The 19,348-nt window shown below is 44.8% G+C and overlaps 1 protein-coding gene across 2 annotated transcripts in view; it reads left to right on the forward strand.

Annotated features, from left to right (window-relative positions):
* The window catches only part of iqsec1b (IQ motif and Sec7 domain ArfGEF 1b), a 72,650-nt gene that overhangs the window by 21,679 nt on the left and 31,623 nt on the right, over positions 1-19,348 (forward strand). Inside the window, exon 1 of one of the 2 annotated variants that reach the window (XM_085455652.1) lies at positions 6,299-6,422. The exons of the other annotated variant lie outside the window; for it this stretch is intronic. Coding sequence (XP_085311778.1) covers positions 6,346-6,422 — 77 coding nt within the window. The 5' untranslated portion in view covers positions 6,299-6,345. Of the gene's footprint in view, positions 1-6,298; positions 6,423-19,348 lie in introns of those variants that run through there. 2 annotated transcript variants of the gene reach the window in all.

Consider the following 19,348-nt stretch of genomic DNA (forward strand, 5'->3'; position numbering starts at 1 on the left):
TTATGACGTAGCCTCTAGCTATTGTTGTCTTTCTCCGTCTCCCCTTTGTTTTCCTTCCCTTCCCTGCCTGAGACACAACCAGCCAGACAAGCTGTATCTTAGTTAACTTTGTCTGGAGAAGAGACACGTGAGGAAAGCATAACATTGTCGAGGAAATCTCAGGGCTGCCTGCTACAACTCTGTCCCACTAGAAATGGTGGAAACAGAAAAAGTACATTTGCTCAAGAGAAAGGTGCTAAAAGCAACTCCTGAGTGTCTCTTTAAAACAGATATTCTGATATACATTAGATGGACATGTAAAATCAAATCAATGTTTCTGACCCAGAGCTTATTCCATATCTTTTTATACAGTCTGTGCTTCTGACTGGTGGAATTCAGTTAGTGTTGTTAAAGCTAATATGAGAGCACATACAGTTTTTCCCCTAACTGAACAGCAACTTCTAAGACTGAGAAATGAAGCTAGTGTGGAAGTTGAAATAGCTGCCGTGAGGCTGACTGCATCATTCCCCACAGAAAGCTCATAGGGGTTATTCTTAAACTTGTTCAGGCTCGAATTTGTGCATTATTATATTCGGTCTCCGTTGAGTGTCAGATGGGATCCTGCTAGGTTTTTGTTAGCTCAGCTAATACCTCTCTGAACTCGACCTCTCTCTTGTGTAATGCTGTTTGTGGCTTTTGGAGCATTTTAGTGGAAATAATTTGACCTGCTGTGGGGTTAAACTCATCCATGCTTCAGGTTTTCTGACTAAAATCCTAGCATTGTATTAGCCTACATAGGTAGGTATATGTACTCCAAATCCACCCGTTTGCCCTGTCTTTCTGTTTTTGCTGTCTTGAGTTCCATCTTTTAGAAACAGCAAACTAAAAACACGATTTGATTCAGTAATCTGGCTTTCTTCAAGGTGCTGTCATGTCGGTGTCACTTGTTTGCAGAATGAATTATTTGAAGCTACTAGTAGTTATTTTTATTCTCGCTGCAGGGAACACGCTGGTGTAAACAGCTAAGGCAGGTTTTTTTGGCAGCACATGGAAGAGAAATATTTAAACCTAGGTGATGTGATCTAAACTGGGACGCCACCTGTCAGGAGGAGCCATTAGTGGGAAATCCCATTACTAGTAATCCTATAGGCCCAGTGATAGGAGCACAGTAAGTAGTCTCCACTCTCTCCTTATGTCAGTTTCTCGTGGCCTCGCTGTATAAACAGTAGTGGCCACAAGCCTGTGAGTGCCAGTCTTGGAAGAGGACATGACCCTTGGCAAACTTTCAGCAAGTGGACAGAGAAACGAGCTCAGGATATTAATGCCGTTCCATGCCAGCTGCAGTTCATTGTCGAAACAGTGAGTCGTACACTCTTAGAAGCTCCTTCATTTAAAAAAAGAACGCTTCTCTCTGTTAGTCTGTTTAATTGACTTCCATCGTCTGTCAGATGCAGGACTGCGTGCTTCATCACCACCTTTCAGCCAGTTTTGTCAGCTTCAGCAGTGCTTATCACCTCACAGTTTTAGCTAAATTTAGACCATTGGCTTAATGCCACGCTGCTGTGTTATTGTTGTTGATGGTGGTGGTGTTGTAGTAATGGGTTTCAGCTAAACATAGAAACCAAGTAGAGCTCAAAGTCAGTACTAATGGTAGTACTTAACTTTAGTAATGATTTGGAGGTATTTTCAATTCAGATACTTTGGGTTATTATCCAAAAAGTAGCATTATCTCACAGCTAGAAGGCAGCTGGTTCAAACCTCCTGGTAGGTAAAGGCACATCTCTGTGTGTTTCTCTGTGAGTTTCCACAGTTAAGTTGTTACGTTATCTGGTAATTCAAAATTTGCCATGAGTGTAATACAAGGTAGATAAATTGCTCAAGTGCGTGGATTCATAAATGCATGTGAAAAAGGTAATATGGCTTTTTAAATACCACTTCATTCCAATCCACAAATAGTCAAAGTTCTTAAATGAAAGCATTTAAAATTGGTCAAATCACAAAAGGTTACCAATGTGCCAAAGCATCCTGACCACCTAAGTAGCTAATATGCTGTCAGTCTTTGTGTCACGGCTCGGCTGTGTGGCAGGCAGGAGGAGGACGAGGAGAGACGAGGGCTCACAGATACACAGAGGGGCACACAGGGAGACATGAAGGGCAAGGGATCAAAACTAGAAGCCATAAAATAAAATCACACACAAGTACAATAATACGAAAATCACAAAGAACTAAAAACGCTGGGTCAGGAGACCCAGGACCGTGACAGTACCCCCCCCTCAAGGGCTGGCTCCAGACAGCCCAAACACAGAGAAACAAAACCAAACAGAAAACAACCCAGGGCGGGCGGCGGGGGCCCAGGACGGAGGGCTCGGAACAGAAAACAAAGAGCACAGAAAACACCGGAGCCCAAGAAAACAACCCAAAACACAGAGCAGTTCAGGAGGCCGACCGTGCGCAAGGCAACGGCGGCGACGCGGAAACAGTTCAGGAGGCCGGCCGTGCGCAAGGCAGCGAAGGAGACGACGGAGCAGTTCAGGAGGCCGGCCGCGCGGACGGCGGCGGCGGCCCTCCAGTCCCAGGCGTGCCGGCCATGGCCCGGTGGGCGCAGGGCCAGACGAGGCAGCTGATGAGGATGCCGGACCAGACGAGGCAGCTGATGAGGATGCCGGACCAGACGAGGCAGCTGATGAGGAGGCCGGACCAGACGAGGCAGCTGATGAGGAGGCCGGACCAGACGAGGCAGCTGATGAGGAGGCCGGACCAGACGAGGCAGCTGAAGAGGAGGCCGGACCAGACGAGGCAGCTGAAGAGGAGGCTGCGGCAGACGAGGCAGCTGAAGAGGAGGCTGCGGCAGACGAAGGCTCTGAAGAGGAGGCTGCGGCAGACGAAGGCTCTGAAGAGGAGGCTGCGGCAGACGAAGGCTCTGAAGAGGAGGCTGCGGCAGACGAAGGCTCTGAAGAGGAGGCTGCGGCAGACGAAGACCCGGAGGCCGGGCCAGGCGAGGTTGCAGAGGCTGAGGCCGGGCCAGGCGAGGTTGCAGAGGCTGAGGCCGGGCCAGGCGAGGTTGCAGAGGCTGAGGCCGGGCCAGGCGAGGTTGCAGAGGCTGAGGCCGGGCCAGGCGAGGTTGCAGAGGCTGAGGCCGGACCAGGCGGAGCTGCAGAGGCTGAGGCCGGACCAGGCGGAGCTGCAGAGGCTGAGGCTGGCCCAGGCGATGACGAAGCGGTCGCAGATGGCGGCTGGACAGGCCCTTCGGGCCCTCCAGCTGATGCGGCGTGAGGCTGAACGGGCCCCTCGGACCCTCCAGCGGAGACAGGAGGCTGAACGGGCCCCTCGGACCCTCCAGCGGAGACAGGAGGCTGAACGGGCCCCTCGGACCCTCCAGCGGAGACAGGAGGCTGAACGGGCCCCTCGGACCCTCCAGCGGAGACAGGAGGCTGAACGGGCCCCTCGGACCCTCCAGCGGAGACAGGGAGGTGCTGGCCGGGCTCACTGGAACCCCCAGCGGACGAGGTAGATGGCGGCGTGGGAGCCGCGGAGTCCTGGATGAGCTCATCCGAGCTTCCAGCAGGAGCTGATGTAGAGCCAGAGAGGTTTGGGACCCCTGGCTGAATGTTAAGCCGAACAGAAGACCGTATTGCTATCGGGGACTGGGCCAATGGTTCAGGTGCGAGCTGAGCTGCTGGACACACGGGGACCTGAGCTGCTGGACACACGGGGACCTGAGCTGCTAACGGTGGAGAAGTAAATGACTGCACAGGGGACTGAACTGATGTCTGTAGTAACGGTGGTGGTGAGAGTGGAGTAGGTGGTGGAGTTAATGACTGCACAGGGGAATGAACTAGAGGTAGTGATGGTTGTGGTGGTTGAGTGGGAGACTGCACTGGGGACTGCACTGGGGACTGCACTGGGGACTGCACTGGGGACTGCACTGGGGACACTGGAGACTGCACTGGGGACACTGGAGACTGCACTGGGGACACTGGAGACTGCGCTGCGGGTGGCGGCGAGGGAGCTAACTGAGCTGCGGGTGGCGGCGAGGGAGCTAACTGAGCTGTCGATAAGGCTGATGATTCCTCTACCAACTGAGCTATTGATTGGGCTAAGGATTGAAATAAAGTTTGTAGTAAGTCAGGCTGTGGATGTGACTGTGCTATGGGAAGCGAGGCTGAATGTGGTGGAGGTGGCGACTGAGCTTCGGGCCGGGCGGCTGACAGAGCTTCGGGCCGGGCGGCTGACAGAGCTTCGGGCGAAAATGGTGGTGGTGGAGTTGGTGTCTGGGCTACAGGCGGCTTCTGAAAAACAGCGGACTCAGGAGCAGAATATTGTCCGAGTTGGTCCGACTTGGAAGTGGCATGGAAGAAACAGTTAGTGTCACTCACCACCGGAGTTTGCTCAGAAACGTTAGGGCGGCGGCGGCGTGAGCGCCGTTTTCGCCGAGAGGGGGGAGGAGATGAGCCGGGCCGCGAATCCTCCAGCGGACCGGGCTGAACGTCCTCCGACCCCTCACACTGGAGAGGCAGCTCCGGGCGGACGCCTACGGTGGAAACAAGGAAGTCCCGGATGTGGGGGTGCAGCGCGCCGAACAGCCACGGGAGTCCGGACACCATCCGCTGTAGACGGGCGGCTACGACCTCCCGGTGTTCGTCTCCTGGCAGCGCCTCCCACTCCTGACAGTGGTACTCCACCGTATAGATCAAATCCTCCCGGAGCTCAGCGGAGGGGTTGTGAGTTGCTGGGTCCATTACTGGTGACGTCGTACTGTCACGGCTCGGCTGTGTGGCAGGCAGGAGGAGGACCCAAACGCAAAACTCACAGACACGGGGATGAACTCAAAATCACAGCTTTAATGCTGGAATGGCCGAACATAGGAAATACAAAACTAAACTGGGAAAAGTAAACTAACATACGCGAAGAGACACAGGGAGATCCACACAACATGAGGGACGACGTCACACTGAACAGAGGGAGACGCAGACAGAAATACACAGAGGGTTAACGAGGGGAGTGGGAACACACGGGGAACACAGGTGACACTGATAATCATAACGAGACAGGGCGGGGTGAACTGAACACTGACGGGAGAGGTGAAACAGGAAGTACAGAGGAGAGAGAGCACGAGTAGAACACCAACGTAACAGGCAGGGGAGACACGGAATAAACACGAAAGGGGACGAGGGCTCATAAATACATAGAGGGCACACAGGGGGAAGAGAGCACGGGGAGAACTTAGACATAATGGGCAGGGGAAGCATGGAATAAAACATAAGGAGAGACGAGGGCTCACAGATACACAGAGGGGCACACAGGGAGACATGAAGGGCAAGGGATCAAAACTAGAAGCCATAAAATAAAATCACACACAAGTACAATAATACGAAAATCACAAAGAACTAAAAACGCTGGGTCAGGAGACCCAGGACCGTGACACTTTGCATGCAGCCAAATTACCTCTAACCGATCACAGGTCTTCTAGAGTCCAGGCCTCGAAGATTCCTCTATCTATCTGGTGCCAAGACATTAGCAGCACATCCTATAGGTCATGTAAGCTGTGACTTAGAATGGGATGAGGCTTATTCCAACACTTCCTCCAACATCCTGCTGCTGTTGATGGTAAGTCACACCACCATCAGAATGTGGTCTCTCTACTGTCAAATTACCATCATGTGAACTTTGCAGTTTGGGTCCTGCCTTTTTCAATCATATCTTTATACCTGCTGATTGATCCCACATACAACATGGAGGTAATATTTTTTTTGTTTTGGCTCAATGGAGTAAATATACACCTTTTTTTTTCTCCAAGCAAGCTATCAGTTATTGGCATCACTGTCAGTCTAAAATCTTCACAATATCAAACTCAGAGGCTTACTCAGCAAAAACAGATCATTTCTTGTTCAGTCATACGGATTAAATTCACCATTTTCCCAGAAGAATCACTGATGTTTACGTCTCTTTATTTCCCACTTTGCTGTCTGCATGTTTCCCTGCAATCAAACTCGGAGCAGTTCATCTCATTAATTACTGCACATTCGCCCAGAGAGGAGAATAAGCCGCTGCACGCACTCAGGTCTCAGTGCTGCCTCCCTCTCTCTCGCTCTCTGTCAGTGTGAAGGACTAGGTGCAGAGAAAAACCTTGACCTTGCTGTGCTGCCAGCGAGCGGCAAGGACTTGCCGGGCTGCGTCAGGCTGGACACACAACTCCACTGAGAGGGAGGGAGTGAGTGGGGGTTAGAGAGAGAGAAACAGAGAGTTAGAGAAAGGGAATAGAGGAGGGGCTATGCTGAGAGAGTGACAGAAAGTGGTGGTGGTGTTGAGGGGACTCAGAGTACAGCAGGGCCCGAGCTGTCTCTCTCTCTCTGAAGCTGGAGGTGAATGTGGACGGATGGTCCCCTGCCTTCACGCTGCCAGTGTCGACCATATGCCGGGCTGCTCGCTGTCTCTCCCTGCCGGTAGGGCTGCTTCTCCTCGTGCTTCTGTTATTTTCATTTTCTGTCATGTCATACCTGCATATTGGCCTAGCTGGGACTGCTTTTTCTTCTTTTCTAATCTTTGGAGTGTGTGTGAGGTGAGAGCAGAGACGGAGAAAGAGAGTGCTTGCGGGCTACGTATGATCTTGTTTACACCCGCTGCCTGAGCAGGTGTCTGGCAGGGATGACTGCAGCAGCTGCAAATGCACTGTGCCCACCCCCCACCCTACGCCCCACCACTTCCACCCTCGCTCATCACTCCCTCTTCCCATCTCTCTCGAATAGTCTGATGTCATGGCAGCTGATGTTTGCTGCCTGCTGCTCGCTGTAGCAAACTGGGGTTGAAGGGACAGTCCAACTTCTCAGACAGCGCCTGGACTGTTGTTGTCCTTTATCTCTCTCTCTCCCCCCATCTGCTCTCCCTCTATGCAGAGGCAGATGTGTCCTCCGAGCAGCCTTGCAAACCAGGGGTTGTGCACTTGTTGTTGATGTTTTTTTTCTTTGGTGTTGTCTTTAACTCTGCTGCATCCCGGTTCTACTTTTGCTGAGGGCAGGCGTTCGTGTGATGAATTCCTATTGATCATTTAAACAGACCCAGGAATAGTTCATTACATCAGGCTTCTCTCTGCTGACCTAGACAGCATTCAGCGTACAAAGTGGACAGGCTCCTGTGCCATACTAACCATTATTGCAAATGAGATGGAGGGTCCTCAGCAGTCACTCCCCTCTGCCTTGTACCAGTACTCATTGGCTTGCATGTCTTAATACGGTTTAATAATATTAATTCAATATTAATTCATCCTGCTTTGGCCCGCAGCACAGGATTACGTCTAACTTGTGTGATTTTTTTTTCCCTGTATGTAGCCTGACAGCCCACATCCAGGGCTTTCAGGCTCTGAGGCCAGAACTGCTTTTTCGGTTCTTGGTTTCTGTCCTCAGGGGCAGGATTTTCAGGTTGGGTAGATTATGCAGCATTAAGCTGCTTGGTATCAGATAATTCTACAATGATGAAATCCTCTAGGGTTATGAATTAAAATGGGTTGAGCTCTGCCGTTGTGTTGCACTCATGAGAATGTTTGTGACTCTACACTTTTTTTAGGGTTTAGATTCAGTGCATCACAGCTGTTGCTAAACAGGAAATTTGTTGCCTTGTCCAACGTTTAGGAAGACATTTCCTGCCTGTTTTGAATCTGCAGCTCGGGTGCAGAAAATAAAGCGGATGGTGCCATAAGTGTTCTGAGAAGAGAACGCATCCAAATCACTCCAAGAGTGAAGCAGGCAGAAAGGTTTAGGCTGTTTTTTTAATGCAAACTACATCAGCGAGTGCTCGATAAATCACAGGCTCATCAGAAGGAGGAGGACGAATCAAAGGAGGTGAAAAGGAGCCAGGAAGCTTTGACAAGCTCCTGATGACTCATCTTGCATATGATTTGAAAGGCATTAGGTATGGGCCCAGCCGGCCGGACAGAGGCTCACTCTGCTGGCCCATCAGTCATTATCACTCCAAGGAGACTCGACTCCAGGATAATGATTCTGATTGGAGTTTGCTGAGGTTGAATGGAATCCAAAATCTGATACACAGAGTCATCAGAGCCACATTTGTTCTCATCTTTAAATTTGAGTTGCCCTCTTTGTGTTTGGTCAAGTGAATCATATGCAGCAAGAATGCTAGAGTGATATCACTCAAAGCATCCTGAATAGAAATGTTGAGAGATTTTTTAGATTATAGTTACTCTTTACATTTTTGCACATGCACAGTCCAACCTTTCTCATTCGCAGAGTGTCATTGACCATTTGGTCAAAGCATGTGGTCTGCCAGTTTATGCACACAAGATGTCCTTCAGTGGTGGAGCGTGAGGCACAGGGTGAGACAGGCCTTTCACTCCAAACTGGTGCAGGCTCACTGTGAAGGGAACAAACTTGTTCAAGTCCAAGCCGTCATGTTTTGGAACCACCACAATTTCCCATTCTTGTTGTCTTTTTTATTGCCGTGCTTGATGACCACTCGTGACTTTTGACCCCTGCATGGTTCTAGAGAACAGGCACACAAATGGCCTTATGGTGGCCGTGCACTTCTGATTGTTGTGTTACTAATTGATTGGCTCTACGTTATACCTGAGGATGTGGGCATTACTGTTTAGACGAAAGTACAAGTCTTTGTATACACACAATTCTCCACCTCTCAAATGCCCAGTGATAAGACGTATGGTTCCAGCCAGTCTGCCATAGAGATTACAGCCTGTTTATGCCTGCCCAGCATTGGTCCACTGAGTCTCTAGGATTGGTGTCAACAGGCTGCCATAAAGCCCAATAACATGTGGCAGGGAAAGGCTGCAGGGGATTATTATGCTGGTGCTCACCTCGTCTCTTCCTATTATTACCACAATTACTGTCAGCAGCTATAACAGGGGTTCTTGAGATGCTCTAAATTGTGGACGATCGTGTGTCATAGTGATTTAGTTTCACTACTACAATGCATTTTTGATGCAGAATGGCAAACCCACTACAGGAATGAGTATTCTGCATGCTGTAACAGGCTGACAGTTTCCTGTGGGATTAAATCAGGCCTTTAAATAAAGGGTGGTTTAAGGGGTGGGAGTGACAATCAAGTGAAAAAGAAAGTTTTTACCCTACTCTGTGTCGTCATGTGAAAAATATAGTATATCCCATTATTCTGTATCATTTTCTCTACCTCACTATGGAGCAATCTTGTTTTTGCCAAGTTGCTTCAGTTCATTGACATTTGCAGGGATTTGTACATGCACAGCTCTCTTATGGTCCTGATACAGCATTTCAGTCATGTTGAGAAATGAAAGCAGTAACAGAATGCTTAGGTTTCTGCGGACCATGCAGACTTCTGTGTAAACTTTCTTCTTCATGTGACTGTGTTTTTCTTGTTGGGTGTGTAACCTTGCAAAGGAGATTCCTCCATTTGATCTGTTTTTGATGTGCTCGTGGTCTAAGTCCCCCTTAATCCCTAACCCTAGTTCTAATCCTAACCCTACATGAAAGTGTAAATTGTCTTAGGAAAACTGTTCATCAAAGTCCAGAAAAGCAAAACAGCAAATATTAAAAATAAAACTTGGGTGTTTGTTTACCCAAACCTAAATGAACCTAAACTCATAGAACTAAAAAAAAACAAAAAAACAAAAGACATTCATAAACTTCTTCTGTTCGTGGCTTTCAAAATGTGCAAACACACTGTAACGACATACAAATGAAGCTTGTTTTTGTGACTCTAATGGTTCAAATAAATCCACACTGTACCTCTGTGTTGTTACAAACATAAAGTGAATGGAGCTTTCATAGCGGCCATACTTTTCCTGTACTCTCGCCAAGGAAAATGGGAATACGATTGTGTGCTTTGCATTTAGGATCAGTGGAAAATCTCCTCACACGCTTTGTGTGCTGCTTAAGATTATCTATCCCTGTGTCAGTGTGAACCATGTGGTTCTATCCCGGCTCATTTGTCCACATAAACAAAAACCAAACATTCAATAAACAGATGCTTAAGCTGAAGTAACTTACTGGCCCTCTGGGAATTAATGCACTGATTATGAATTGTAATATCTCATGTTCTCTGTCCCCTTGCACCCTGTCATTTCTCTGAGTTAGCTGAAATGTTATTGTTGAGTTATAAAGTACAGTGTATCCTGAGTCTACAGCATGTGGTGTGAAAAGTTGGAACAGTTTTTTTCCATTTGTACTCTAGGTCTGCACCAGATTGGCCATGGTGACTGTGGCTTGGCAGCTGGGTTTTCCACATTTCTACTCAAGGAAAACATTTCCACAGGTGCAGCTAGTCAGCTTCCAATTGCTGGAATGTGAAGAGAGAGGATGTACCGCTGGATGTAATGCTTAAAAGAAAGACTTATTAGAGCTGTTGGAATTTCATGATAAGCAAATAGCAGCTCATTTGCAGACTAATTTTTGTTATTTCTCAAATGAGACTTGATGTGATTCTTAAGGCAGACTGAGGTCAGATAGGCAAATAATTTCGGCCATGTGCTTTGTGCTCTACATCAAGTAGGTGACCTTCATTGAATATGGATTTTCAAATAGATTCCTAACTGGAATTAAAACTGCTAAATGAGCTTAAAGTGAAGAATGTAATGCTGTTAAATGCTTAATTGATGCACCCAACTGGACGTTCAGCAGCTGAAACAATTGTGTGAGACATTTACAATCTCTATTTAGTCTAAGAAATGTTAGCCATTTTCTCAGACCCAAAAAAACATGTTTGTTGGAATGAATTAATGACAAAATTTAGATTTCTTTTTGAGCGTGATGAGTTTTGGCACCCAGCTGCTGGAGTTGGCATCAAATTCCCGCTTGTTGGTAAAGATGTAGTCCACATTCATCTCTTATTTCCAGCTTAGTACAATTTAGGATGAACTGAGGGTTGTACTGAGCCTGAAACATTGTTTTAGCATTATTTCCCCTGTTTTAAAGCAAGCTTCCATCCCACTGGCTGTCCTTTACACACAAAAGTTTAAAACAAAGGTAGGCGGGGCTTTAGTGCAATCAGCCAAGCTGTGTGAAAATGTGCATATGAGACACTCCCAGTTTGTATGAAATAGAGAACCGAGTTGAGAAAAAACTGAACTAAAAGATAAACATGAAGTAATTTGGTTTAAATGGAAAATGCATAAAAAATAAACTTTGCTGAGAATCATCACCGTTTTTAAGTTTTAAAGAAGTGCAAGGACAGTCTCACAGCACCATAGCAAACATGAACTGTTGCTAATTTGGTGTCAAAATGTCACAGTTCTGTGGGGGAGTGGGGGGGCTCATTAGGGGATGAAACAATTTTGAGTTTGTACTCAAGAAATTATTTCTTGAATATATTAGCTGTGTATATGGGAAATTTCAGAATCAGTTCAGTAGATCGTGGTGATAATCTCGCTTCTTGGAAAGAAAATGTCATGTCGTTAAGCGTACACGTAACCTTGTGAAGGGGAGGGAGTGGATGGATGTGCCTGGCAATCGTGTTCAAACCTACAGGTCTTATCAGGCCATTCAGCTGCCTGCTTGGAAAGATATTCAAATGGTGTATTCATAGTCTCAGGAGACAGAAAAAGATGATTGTCTTCTGGGAAATCTTGCTGCTGGGAATCCACCTCAGTAGGATTTTTTTTAGAAAACAGCCACTAGTCATCGGTACCTCACAGTCTGCTTTTTCCACCAAACACTTCAGAACACTAGTTGACAAATAGTTTCTAGGGACACGTGATGCTCACTTCACTAAAAAGCTTTTGCTAGTTCTTGAGATTGAGGCCCACAACAGTGTAGGAAATGATGAGTGGAAATGTTCCTTCCTCTTCTTTTTGATATATCGTGCTGTTCACCTTCTCATTCTTAAAAACAATTCCATCTCCTTCCTTTTCATGACATCCATATTTTGTTTAGCTTAGGGAAATAACTTCTAACTGTCCAAATCATATTTCCCTGAAATTTACGGTTATTCTACAGTGATTTTTTTGCACTTGTACGTCAGCAGTAGTACTTGCATGTTTTAACACCACCCAGTCTGCCTGCTCAGATTTGTCATGTTTTGAAGTGTTTCAGGTTTCCTTTACATGCTAGAGTAAGAGCGAACTGTGGAAAAGGGGCCCCTTGGCGTGTAGATTTGTAGAGGAAATGCTGGTTCAAAAGGTTAGCAGCATTCCCATTTGAAGAGGAAGCGTTCAAGGTGAGGAGAATGGATCTCTCGGGGAGAAGGAGTGAACCAAAAATCCTTTCATCAGTCTAAGGATCTATTTGGGAAAGAGTAAGCATTTTCAGTGGCCCCTGGTTGACCTCTGCTTGGCTGAGTCTTTTCAGCATGTGCTGTCTTGAATGGCATTAAAATAAATTTGCGCTTGCCTCTGTTACCTAACTGGCAGTGTATATGTTGGTATGCATGTTGGACCTCTTTGTCCTGCTCATTAAAACTAATATCGACAGCTCGGCCAGCTGGCCAATTACTTATGCTACACAAATGTACAGGATAAAATGTGCCTGGCAACATACATCATGAATGCAAATGAAATGTTTAAAGCCTTAACAACAAGTACATGCCGCAGAGCATGATTGAAAGTGGCCATTTCAAAGCCTGTATCAGCAAATTAATGGGAAATAAATTATACTGATTGACTTTAACATATGGTAGATTGCTTTTTGAAGTATTAAGGATTAGGCTATAGCTGAGGCAGTGAATGGGAGTTATATGATTGAACTGCAGCAAAAGTTTTAAATTAGTGTAGAGTGGGTGATGGTGTATAAGCTCAGTTTCTGTCTGGAGAACAGAAAAAAGAATGAGGGTCTTTAACTGCACTGTATATTTCTTGTAGCTGTTTTGTCTGAGGATTTATTACACTTGTTTTGACTGAACATGGCTGCTGACTGTTGGTGGAACTGATCTTTATGCTTTTAGCTGGCTAGCTAACATTTTAACAGGTCTGAGTACCTTGAGAATTCACCTAGCTTTATTTGAAGGTCTTTGTGTAAAGACCACGCACATGTCTTCAATGCAAATCAGAAAATTTAAAAAATACACATATATTTGGGACAGTACAATAAGAAAGTGCTATTTCTCCCACTTAGATGCTTCAGATCATCAAACAGATTTTAATATTAGACATACAGACGATTGATGCTATTTTCAGTGAACGTAGCTGTTGATGCTAGTTGGAATTGCTGCTGATGTTGTAGCTGCATCTTTAAATCTGGAGTTGTCTTATGTAAACATTGTTATGTTCTTCGCTGGCTTGCTAACCAAAGCTCTGAGAACATTCAGAAGTCACTTAGCTCTATTTGAACTTGGTGGTCACTCATCCAAACTGGATAGCTGCCTGTCTGTTAATCTAGAATCTTGTTTTCTGTTTCTACACATGTTAAATGCAAGATACAAGGTGTGTGTGGAGGATTTAGAGTTGGTTAGTCTACCTGACAGAGGTGGGGTCAGTTGTAAAAGTAAAGCACATTACTTTTATTGGTAGGCAGTAATAAAGCTCATTCTGCATTCTTTGGACCTCATTTAATCTAACAGCTAACTAAATCACATGCTAGCTCACCAGCATTCAGCAAAAAAACAACAACAAGATATCGTGAAACATTTTCTAAAGGGATCACAGTTGGATATAGACAATGGTTGCAAAACAAAACATTGTATCTTAAAGTCACTGCGTATATCTGTGTCATAAACTGTATATAAAAGATGAAAATAGCATTTAGTTTCTGGACTCAATGCTAGCAAGCTTAGTTAGTTAGCTACATCACATAGAAGTAGATAGTACTAAGTAACAGACCAATAATATACTAGCATTTCACCAAAACTGAAAGAACAGACTTCTTGAATGGCCTGCACCACGCAGGAAATTCTCAAGTTTATCCCATTAAAAGAACAACTAAAGGTACCAACATGACAAATGCAGTCGAGAGGTCCCAGTGAGAAAGAGACCTAGTAATCAACTTATCTGTCTGATTAATCTTTAACAAAATCAAACAGGTAAGAAATCCCTTAACATTGCATTTTTATGAATTTGTAAAGTTGGGCATTTGGGTACTCGAATCGGGTTGGCTTTTTTTAGCGCCAGCCTCCAGTGGCCAAAAGAGTAACTGCAGTTTAAGGAACTTTTATGAATGTGTGCATTGGTTTTCTTTGTTTTCTTCAGGTTGCACTTGATCTGTGTTTGATGGATTTTGCCACTTCCCTGCCCCTTCAGTAGACTAGTGGCAGATTATTCTGTCTATTCAATTCAAACTGGACATGAACGCACATACAGTGGGGCAAAAAAGTATTTAGTCAGCCACCGATTGTGCAAGTTCCCCCACCTAAAATGATGACAGAGGTCAGTAATTTGCACCAGAGGTACACTTCAACTGTGAGAGACAGAATGTGAAAAAAAAAATCCATGAATCCACATGGTAGGATTTGTAAAGAATTTATTCGTAAATCAGGGTGGAAAATAAGTATTTGGTCAATAACAAAAATACAACTCAATTTTATTTTATTCTATCCATGTAATGTTTACAAGACTTCCAGCTGTGCCTACTGAAGATACAGGAAGTATGTACAATTTCATCCCATTGCAGTGCAGCTTGTAATGTCTTGATCTTTGTGTTAAACCATCTTTACATGGGACTTTCTTCATTCTAAAAGAAAAGGCCATCCCAGCTTTTTCAAGCCTGATGTTAAAAAAAATGAAAAGTCTACTCAGGTCAGTAAAATGCTAGAAGGAACTTTTCGGTAGTTAGTGTGGATTTAGGATTTTGTTGTCTTCTGGCAAAATATGGTAGTAATCAGCCATGTTTTTTTTCTGTCCAAGTACTTTTAGGGCATTCCAGATGGCTAAGCCGTGAAGCTATTTTGTGGCTCGCCCCACTGATTATCAATAGTTAATTATCTGCAATTAGATTAAGAATGGAAACTCCATTATTACTCGCAAACCACGCAAGTTACCATGTGCTGTTCCAGAAATGCTGATAACTCTAACTTACTGCCACTCCTACTGAACTCACTGTTTCTTGAAGTTCGCACAGGGTGTCAGTTGACAGGGTGTCATATGTTGCACTTTAAAAAGATTGGTTATGTGATAGCGTGTTTTCCTCTAAATAAAACAGGGTAATTTGATGTCAGATGAACGATGGTCAACTAATGCAACGAGTGGAAGAGGTAATTATAGGAGAAAACGCAGTATAGTGTTTCGCTTTTATTAGGGTGCCAGTAGAAGCCAAAAATAATCCCCAATCAGCCAGTGTAATTGAGTGTGTCACACCAGGCTGCCACTCCCTTCCCCTGACAGGCAGGCACACACAGGCGGCACAATGCCGTCATACAACCTTTCTTCCATTTCAGCCTTGCAGCTCTCCTTGGCAGAGGTGAAAACTCCAGCGGGAAGGCAGGAGTGCACAGCAAAGAGAAAGGCGGTCTTTATTACAGATGCCAACATCAGCAGCGCCCAAAGCCAGCGTGTATAGACAGAGGTGCTGCCTGTCCTTCACAGCCTCAGTGTGTATATGTGTGTGTATGTTCTACATCACAGAAAAAGGGGCGGGAAAGGAGCCGTCTACTACTCACACTAACCAGAACTAGAGCCGTGCTTCTCTGGAAGTCTGTCGGTGTAGAGTGGTAGTAGCGTCAGCCGGTGCCCTGCTGCCACAGGCTGTCTGGACTTGTCAATGAACAGTCTAGCTGGGTCTCCCTAGGTCGAGACAGGCCTCTGTCCTTATTGAGCTTCTCTACAATGAAGGTAGGTTCATGTTCTTAGCGTAATCTTGCCGTGGCTTTAGTTTGTCTTTAAACCTCTGGTGTCTTTGGTTTTCTTCGTGTCAACAGTCGTACAGCATGCGTGCTTCACAGAGAACGAATTTTCTCTTCTGTTTTCATTTTCTTTCTTTAACACAGAATGACATTTCATTTCTTTGTTAGTTTAAGGTCCTGATTATTTCCATTTCTTGTCCTGTATCATCTGTGACATTTTGGGAACTATCCTGTTAGGCCTGAACCAGATGGGTTTCGTCTCTTCTCCTGGTTGATAATAGAGCACCCACACACCCCCACTCCACCACCACCACCTCCATCATTTGTGTCTTGCAGCAGATGATGTACAGGTGCTTCTCCTGAGCCTCTGAATTGTTTCCCTTGTCTGGATAAAATGCCCTTGAAACCAGCAGGGGCAGCAGGCAAATCCATAACCTGTCATGATCGCTCAGCCAGGATCTCAGACTGCATAATTTTGGCCTGATGGTCCTGCTCAGAGCGGACAGCGGAGGGTGCTGCCCATCAGTCACTTTGGCAGCAGTGCTGCCCACTCGGTGCCAGCGATGAGCAATGGATAGTAGAGAAGGGACATAAAGAGAAAGGGGAGGTGATCCGAGGGACCCGTGAAGGGTATTCAGCCGTCATCAGTTTCTCTCATTTCCTGTGGCCCGGCAGAAAGCAAAGAAGTTTGTCTTCAGTTTGTAAAATCTAAACCATAACCTTTTACTAAACTTGACTTTGTAGTTCTCTTGCCTAAAACTAACCAAAGAACAACTGAAAATGGGAAAAGACTTGAAAGTCAGTCTTGTATGCGACGTCCTGTGTTTTAGCCATCCATCCATGTCTGTTTCCCTTTATGCCCTTTATCCCAACAGCATTCACACCAACCAGTCAAATTCTGCAGACACTACAATGCAGTTTTTCAGAATTTCACTTATCAGTGTTTATTACCTTTATGCAAACTGATATTTAATTTGCCTGTAAAGGGTGTAAATGTGCAGTCTATAAAAGCTAAGTTAAAAGTTGCAACAGAAGGACACAGCTTCTTCATAAGCGTGTGGAAGCTTCAGGGAAAAGGAAACTTGGCAGCGCGTCTCTGCTCCACCTAGAATTAAATCCCATTTCACTAGTTTGTTACCAGGAAGCAACTTTCACATTCAGAGGTTACTGAATACCAAAGCTCAGTCTACTGATTCACTTCTAGGGAGTTTGCTTAGCCGTTGTTGCTTTCGATTTTATACAGTCTCAAGCCATCTGATAGTTAGTGTGGGTGGGTAATACCAAACCACAGTGGGTTGAAACTTTGACTTTCCCTCTTCTCTCTTCTTCCAAGACTTGTTCATTTTAAAACAACATTGTCATAACATGCAAAAAATGCAAGGCTTTAGTGGAACAAGGTAGCAGATGTTAGTTTCATATGCAGCAACTTCTTATAGGTTGAAACTTGTGTGAGTATGCCACCTGACATCAGAACTTTAGATAAGAATTTCAAAAACAAGCACAGTTAATAATGATGATCGGCACACCACTGGTTGTTAGTAGTTACACTTTGATATGCTGTGAACTGACCAGTGGACAATAACTGGATTGGGTAAAAATTTTGGAAGAAATAAAAATTGCTTTTATGCACAAGGCAAATGAGGAAAGATTTGGAAAGTCAAAATTGTCCCAGTAAAGTGCGGACTGAGTGTTTCAGCATCCTTGTTGTGAACCGTGTTCCTATCCTGTTTCAGTTTATCTGAAGTCAGCGCGCCTTGTTTTTTTTATTCCCCTTGGTACTTTTGCATTTTCCCATCACGCATAGCCAGTGTCCAGCCATTCTCAGACTCAAACTGAGCACACTCAGCCAGCCGCTCTGCCTGGAATAGAAAAATGTTTATGAATACTAATGAAGCAGCAGCAGCTTTACAGAGAGCGCCTCAGGTTTACGCCACTGCAAGATGCTCATCTGTTTTTACTGCAAACTAAACGTGTCGGGATCTGCCATGTGTTCTGTCTGAGACACCGACACGATGAGCTTCAGTAAATGTTATCTACTGTCATTTGGTTGGATGAAATCTGATTGTTTTTTCTTTTGTTTTTCTTAATGGAAAAAAATCTGTAAAAAAGAATGACGAGACAGCATCACCATCTGTGGGGGACATCTGAAAAATACTTCCTGTCTTGAATCACCTGATAGCATCATGGTTTGGGTGGATTGAATGCACAGACATTACAACAACAAATACTGAAGATAGGATGCGGTTCTAAAAGCTCAGCCCTGTTTTGGAACACATACATAAAGTAGAACTTAACACCATGCACGGACTTATACCCGAGAGTGACACTGGTTGATTTTAGAATCCGAGGCAGCGATAAATCTTGTTTACTAGAGCTGGGAATAAACTGGCTTGATTAACAGATATGTGTGGTTTATTAAAACTTTGGTTTTATTTTAAGTAATACTGGAAACCTTTAGCAGATTTGAAAAGATTTTAAAATATAGTTGGATTGGTTTAGTCAAACTTCTACTGATGAGGAAAATAAAAATAAATCAACCAGGGTCAAATAATCTTGACATTTACTATAAACACTTTATCTGAACAGATTAAACCTTTACAGTGCCCTTAAATGTCATATTATATTAAAAAGTATTATTTGTATTTGTTAATGTAGAAAGTAACATCAGCAAGTTGTTGCAAGTGCAAGCATATCACTGTGAATTTATGTGATCGGCTATCTGCCACGACTGGGCAGCCTCCCTGAGCCTGGTTCTGCCGAAGGTTTCTTCCTGTTAAAAGGGAGTTTTTCCTTCCCACTGTCACCAAAGTGCTTGCTCATAAGGGGTCATATGATTGTTGGGTTTCTCTATGTATGTGTTATTGTGAGGTCTACCTTACAATATAAAGCACCTTGAGGTGACTGTTGTTGTGATTTGGCGCTGTATAAATAAAATTGAATTGAATTGAATTATGTGACCTCTGCAAGGAAGATCCCAAACTGAGTAAAACTGACGTCAACTGTTTTTGAGAAATATATTAATTTGTTTTCTACATAAGAGCAAAGTAGGAGAATATTTCTTTTATTCTCTAAGAGAGGCCTACATTGTATCCTGGTGAGTGCTGCAGAACCACTGATCCAGCATCCATCACTGTGTTCATAGCTCTTAAAAGTGAAACGATACATGATAAGACTCGGGTTGTAATAACGTCCTGTGATGCTGCTCAATATTTACTTCTCCCTGTGCTGCTGTGAGTTAACGGTTTGGTATTAGAGCTCATGGGCAGCTCAGATACAGGATGGAGGAAGAGTTATGGCTTGAGGATTAGAGGAGATAAGCTAAATAACTGCGTGGTGGTCGGAGGAGCTACAACAGCAGAGCATAAACGTGAACAGATATTATTCCATAAGGACACCAACAAACCATCAAGTATGTTTTCATCTGCCAGCTCTTGTATCTGCAGTATGTGTGTGTTTGTTTCATAGCTTTTAATGGGTGATGCTTGCATGTGAATGTTATTTGTTTTTAAGTAATGTGAGCTGTGCGCTGCATGTGCTCTGTTGCTGGCTAGGAGCAACATGACCAGCACAGAGCATGAGAACCAGCGGTTAGTTAAGTTAATCCTCCCTCTCTCGCTCTCTGTCTCTCTCTCTCATGAAGAGGCTTGAGGCTGAGAGGGCAGGG

This window comes from Copadichromis virginalis, linkage group LG5 (assembly GCF_057382275.1).
Source record: "Copadichromis virginalis isolate Kocher_CV1m ecotype Utaka linkage group LG5, C_Virginalis_male_GT1.1, whole genome shotgun sequence".
Classification (NCBI taxonomy): Eukaryota; Metazoa; Chordata; class Actinopteri; order Cichliformes; family Cichlidae; genus Copadichromis; species Copadichromis virginalis.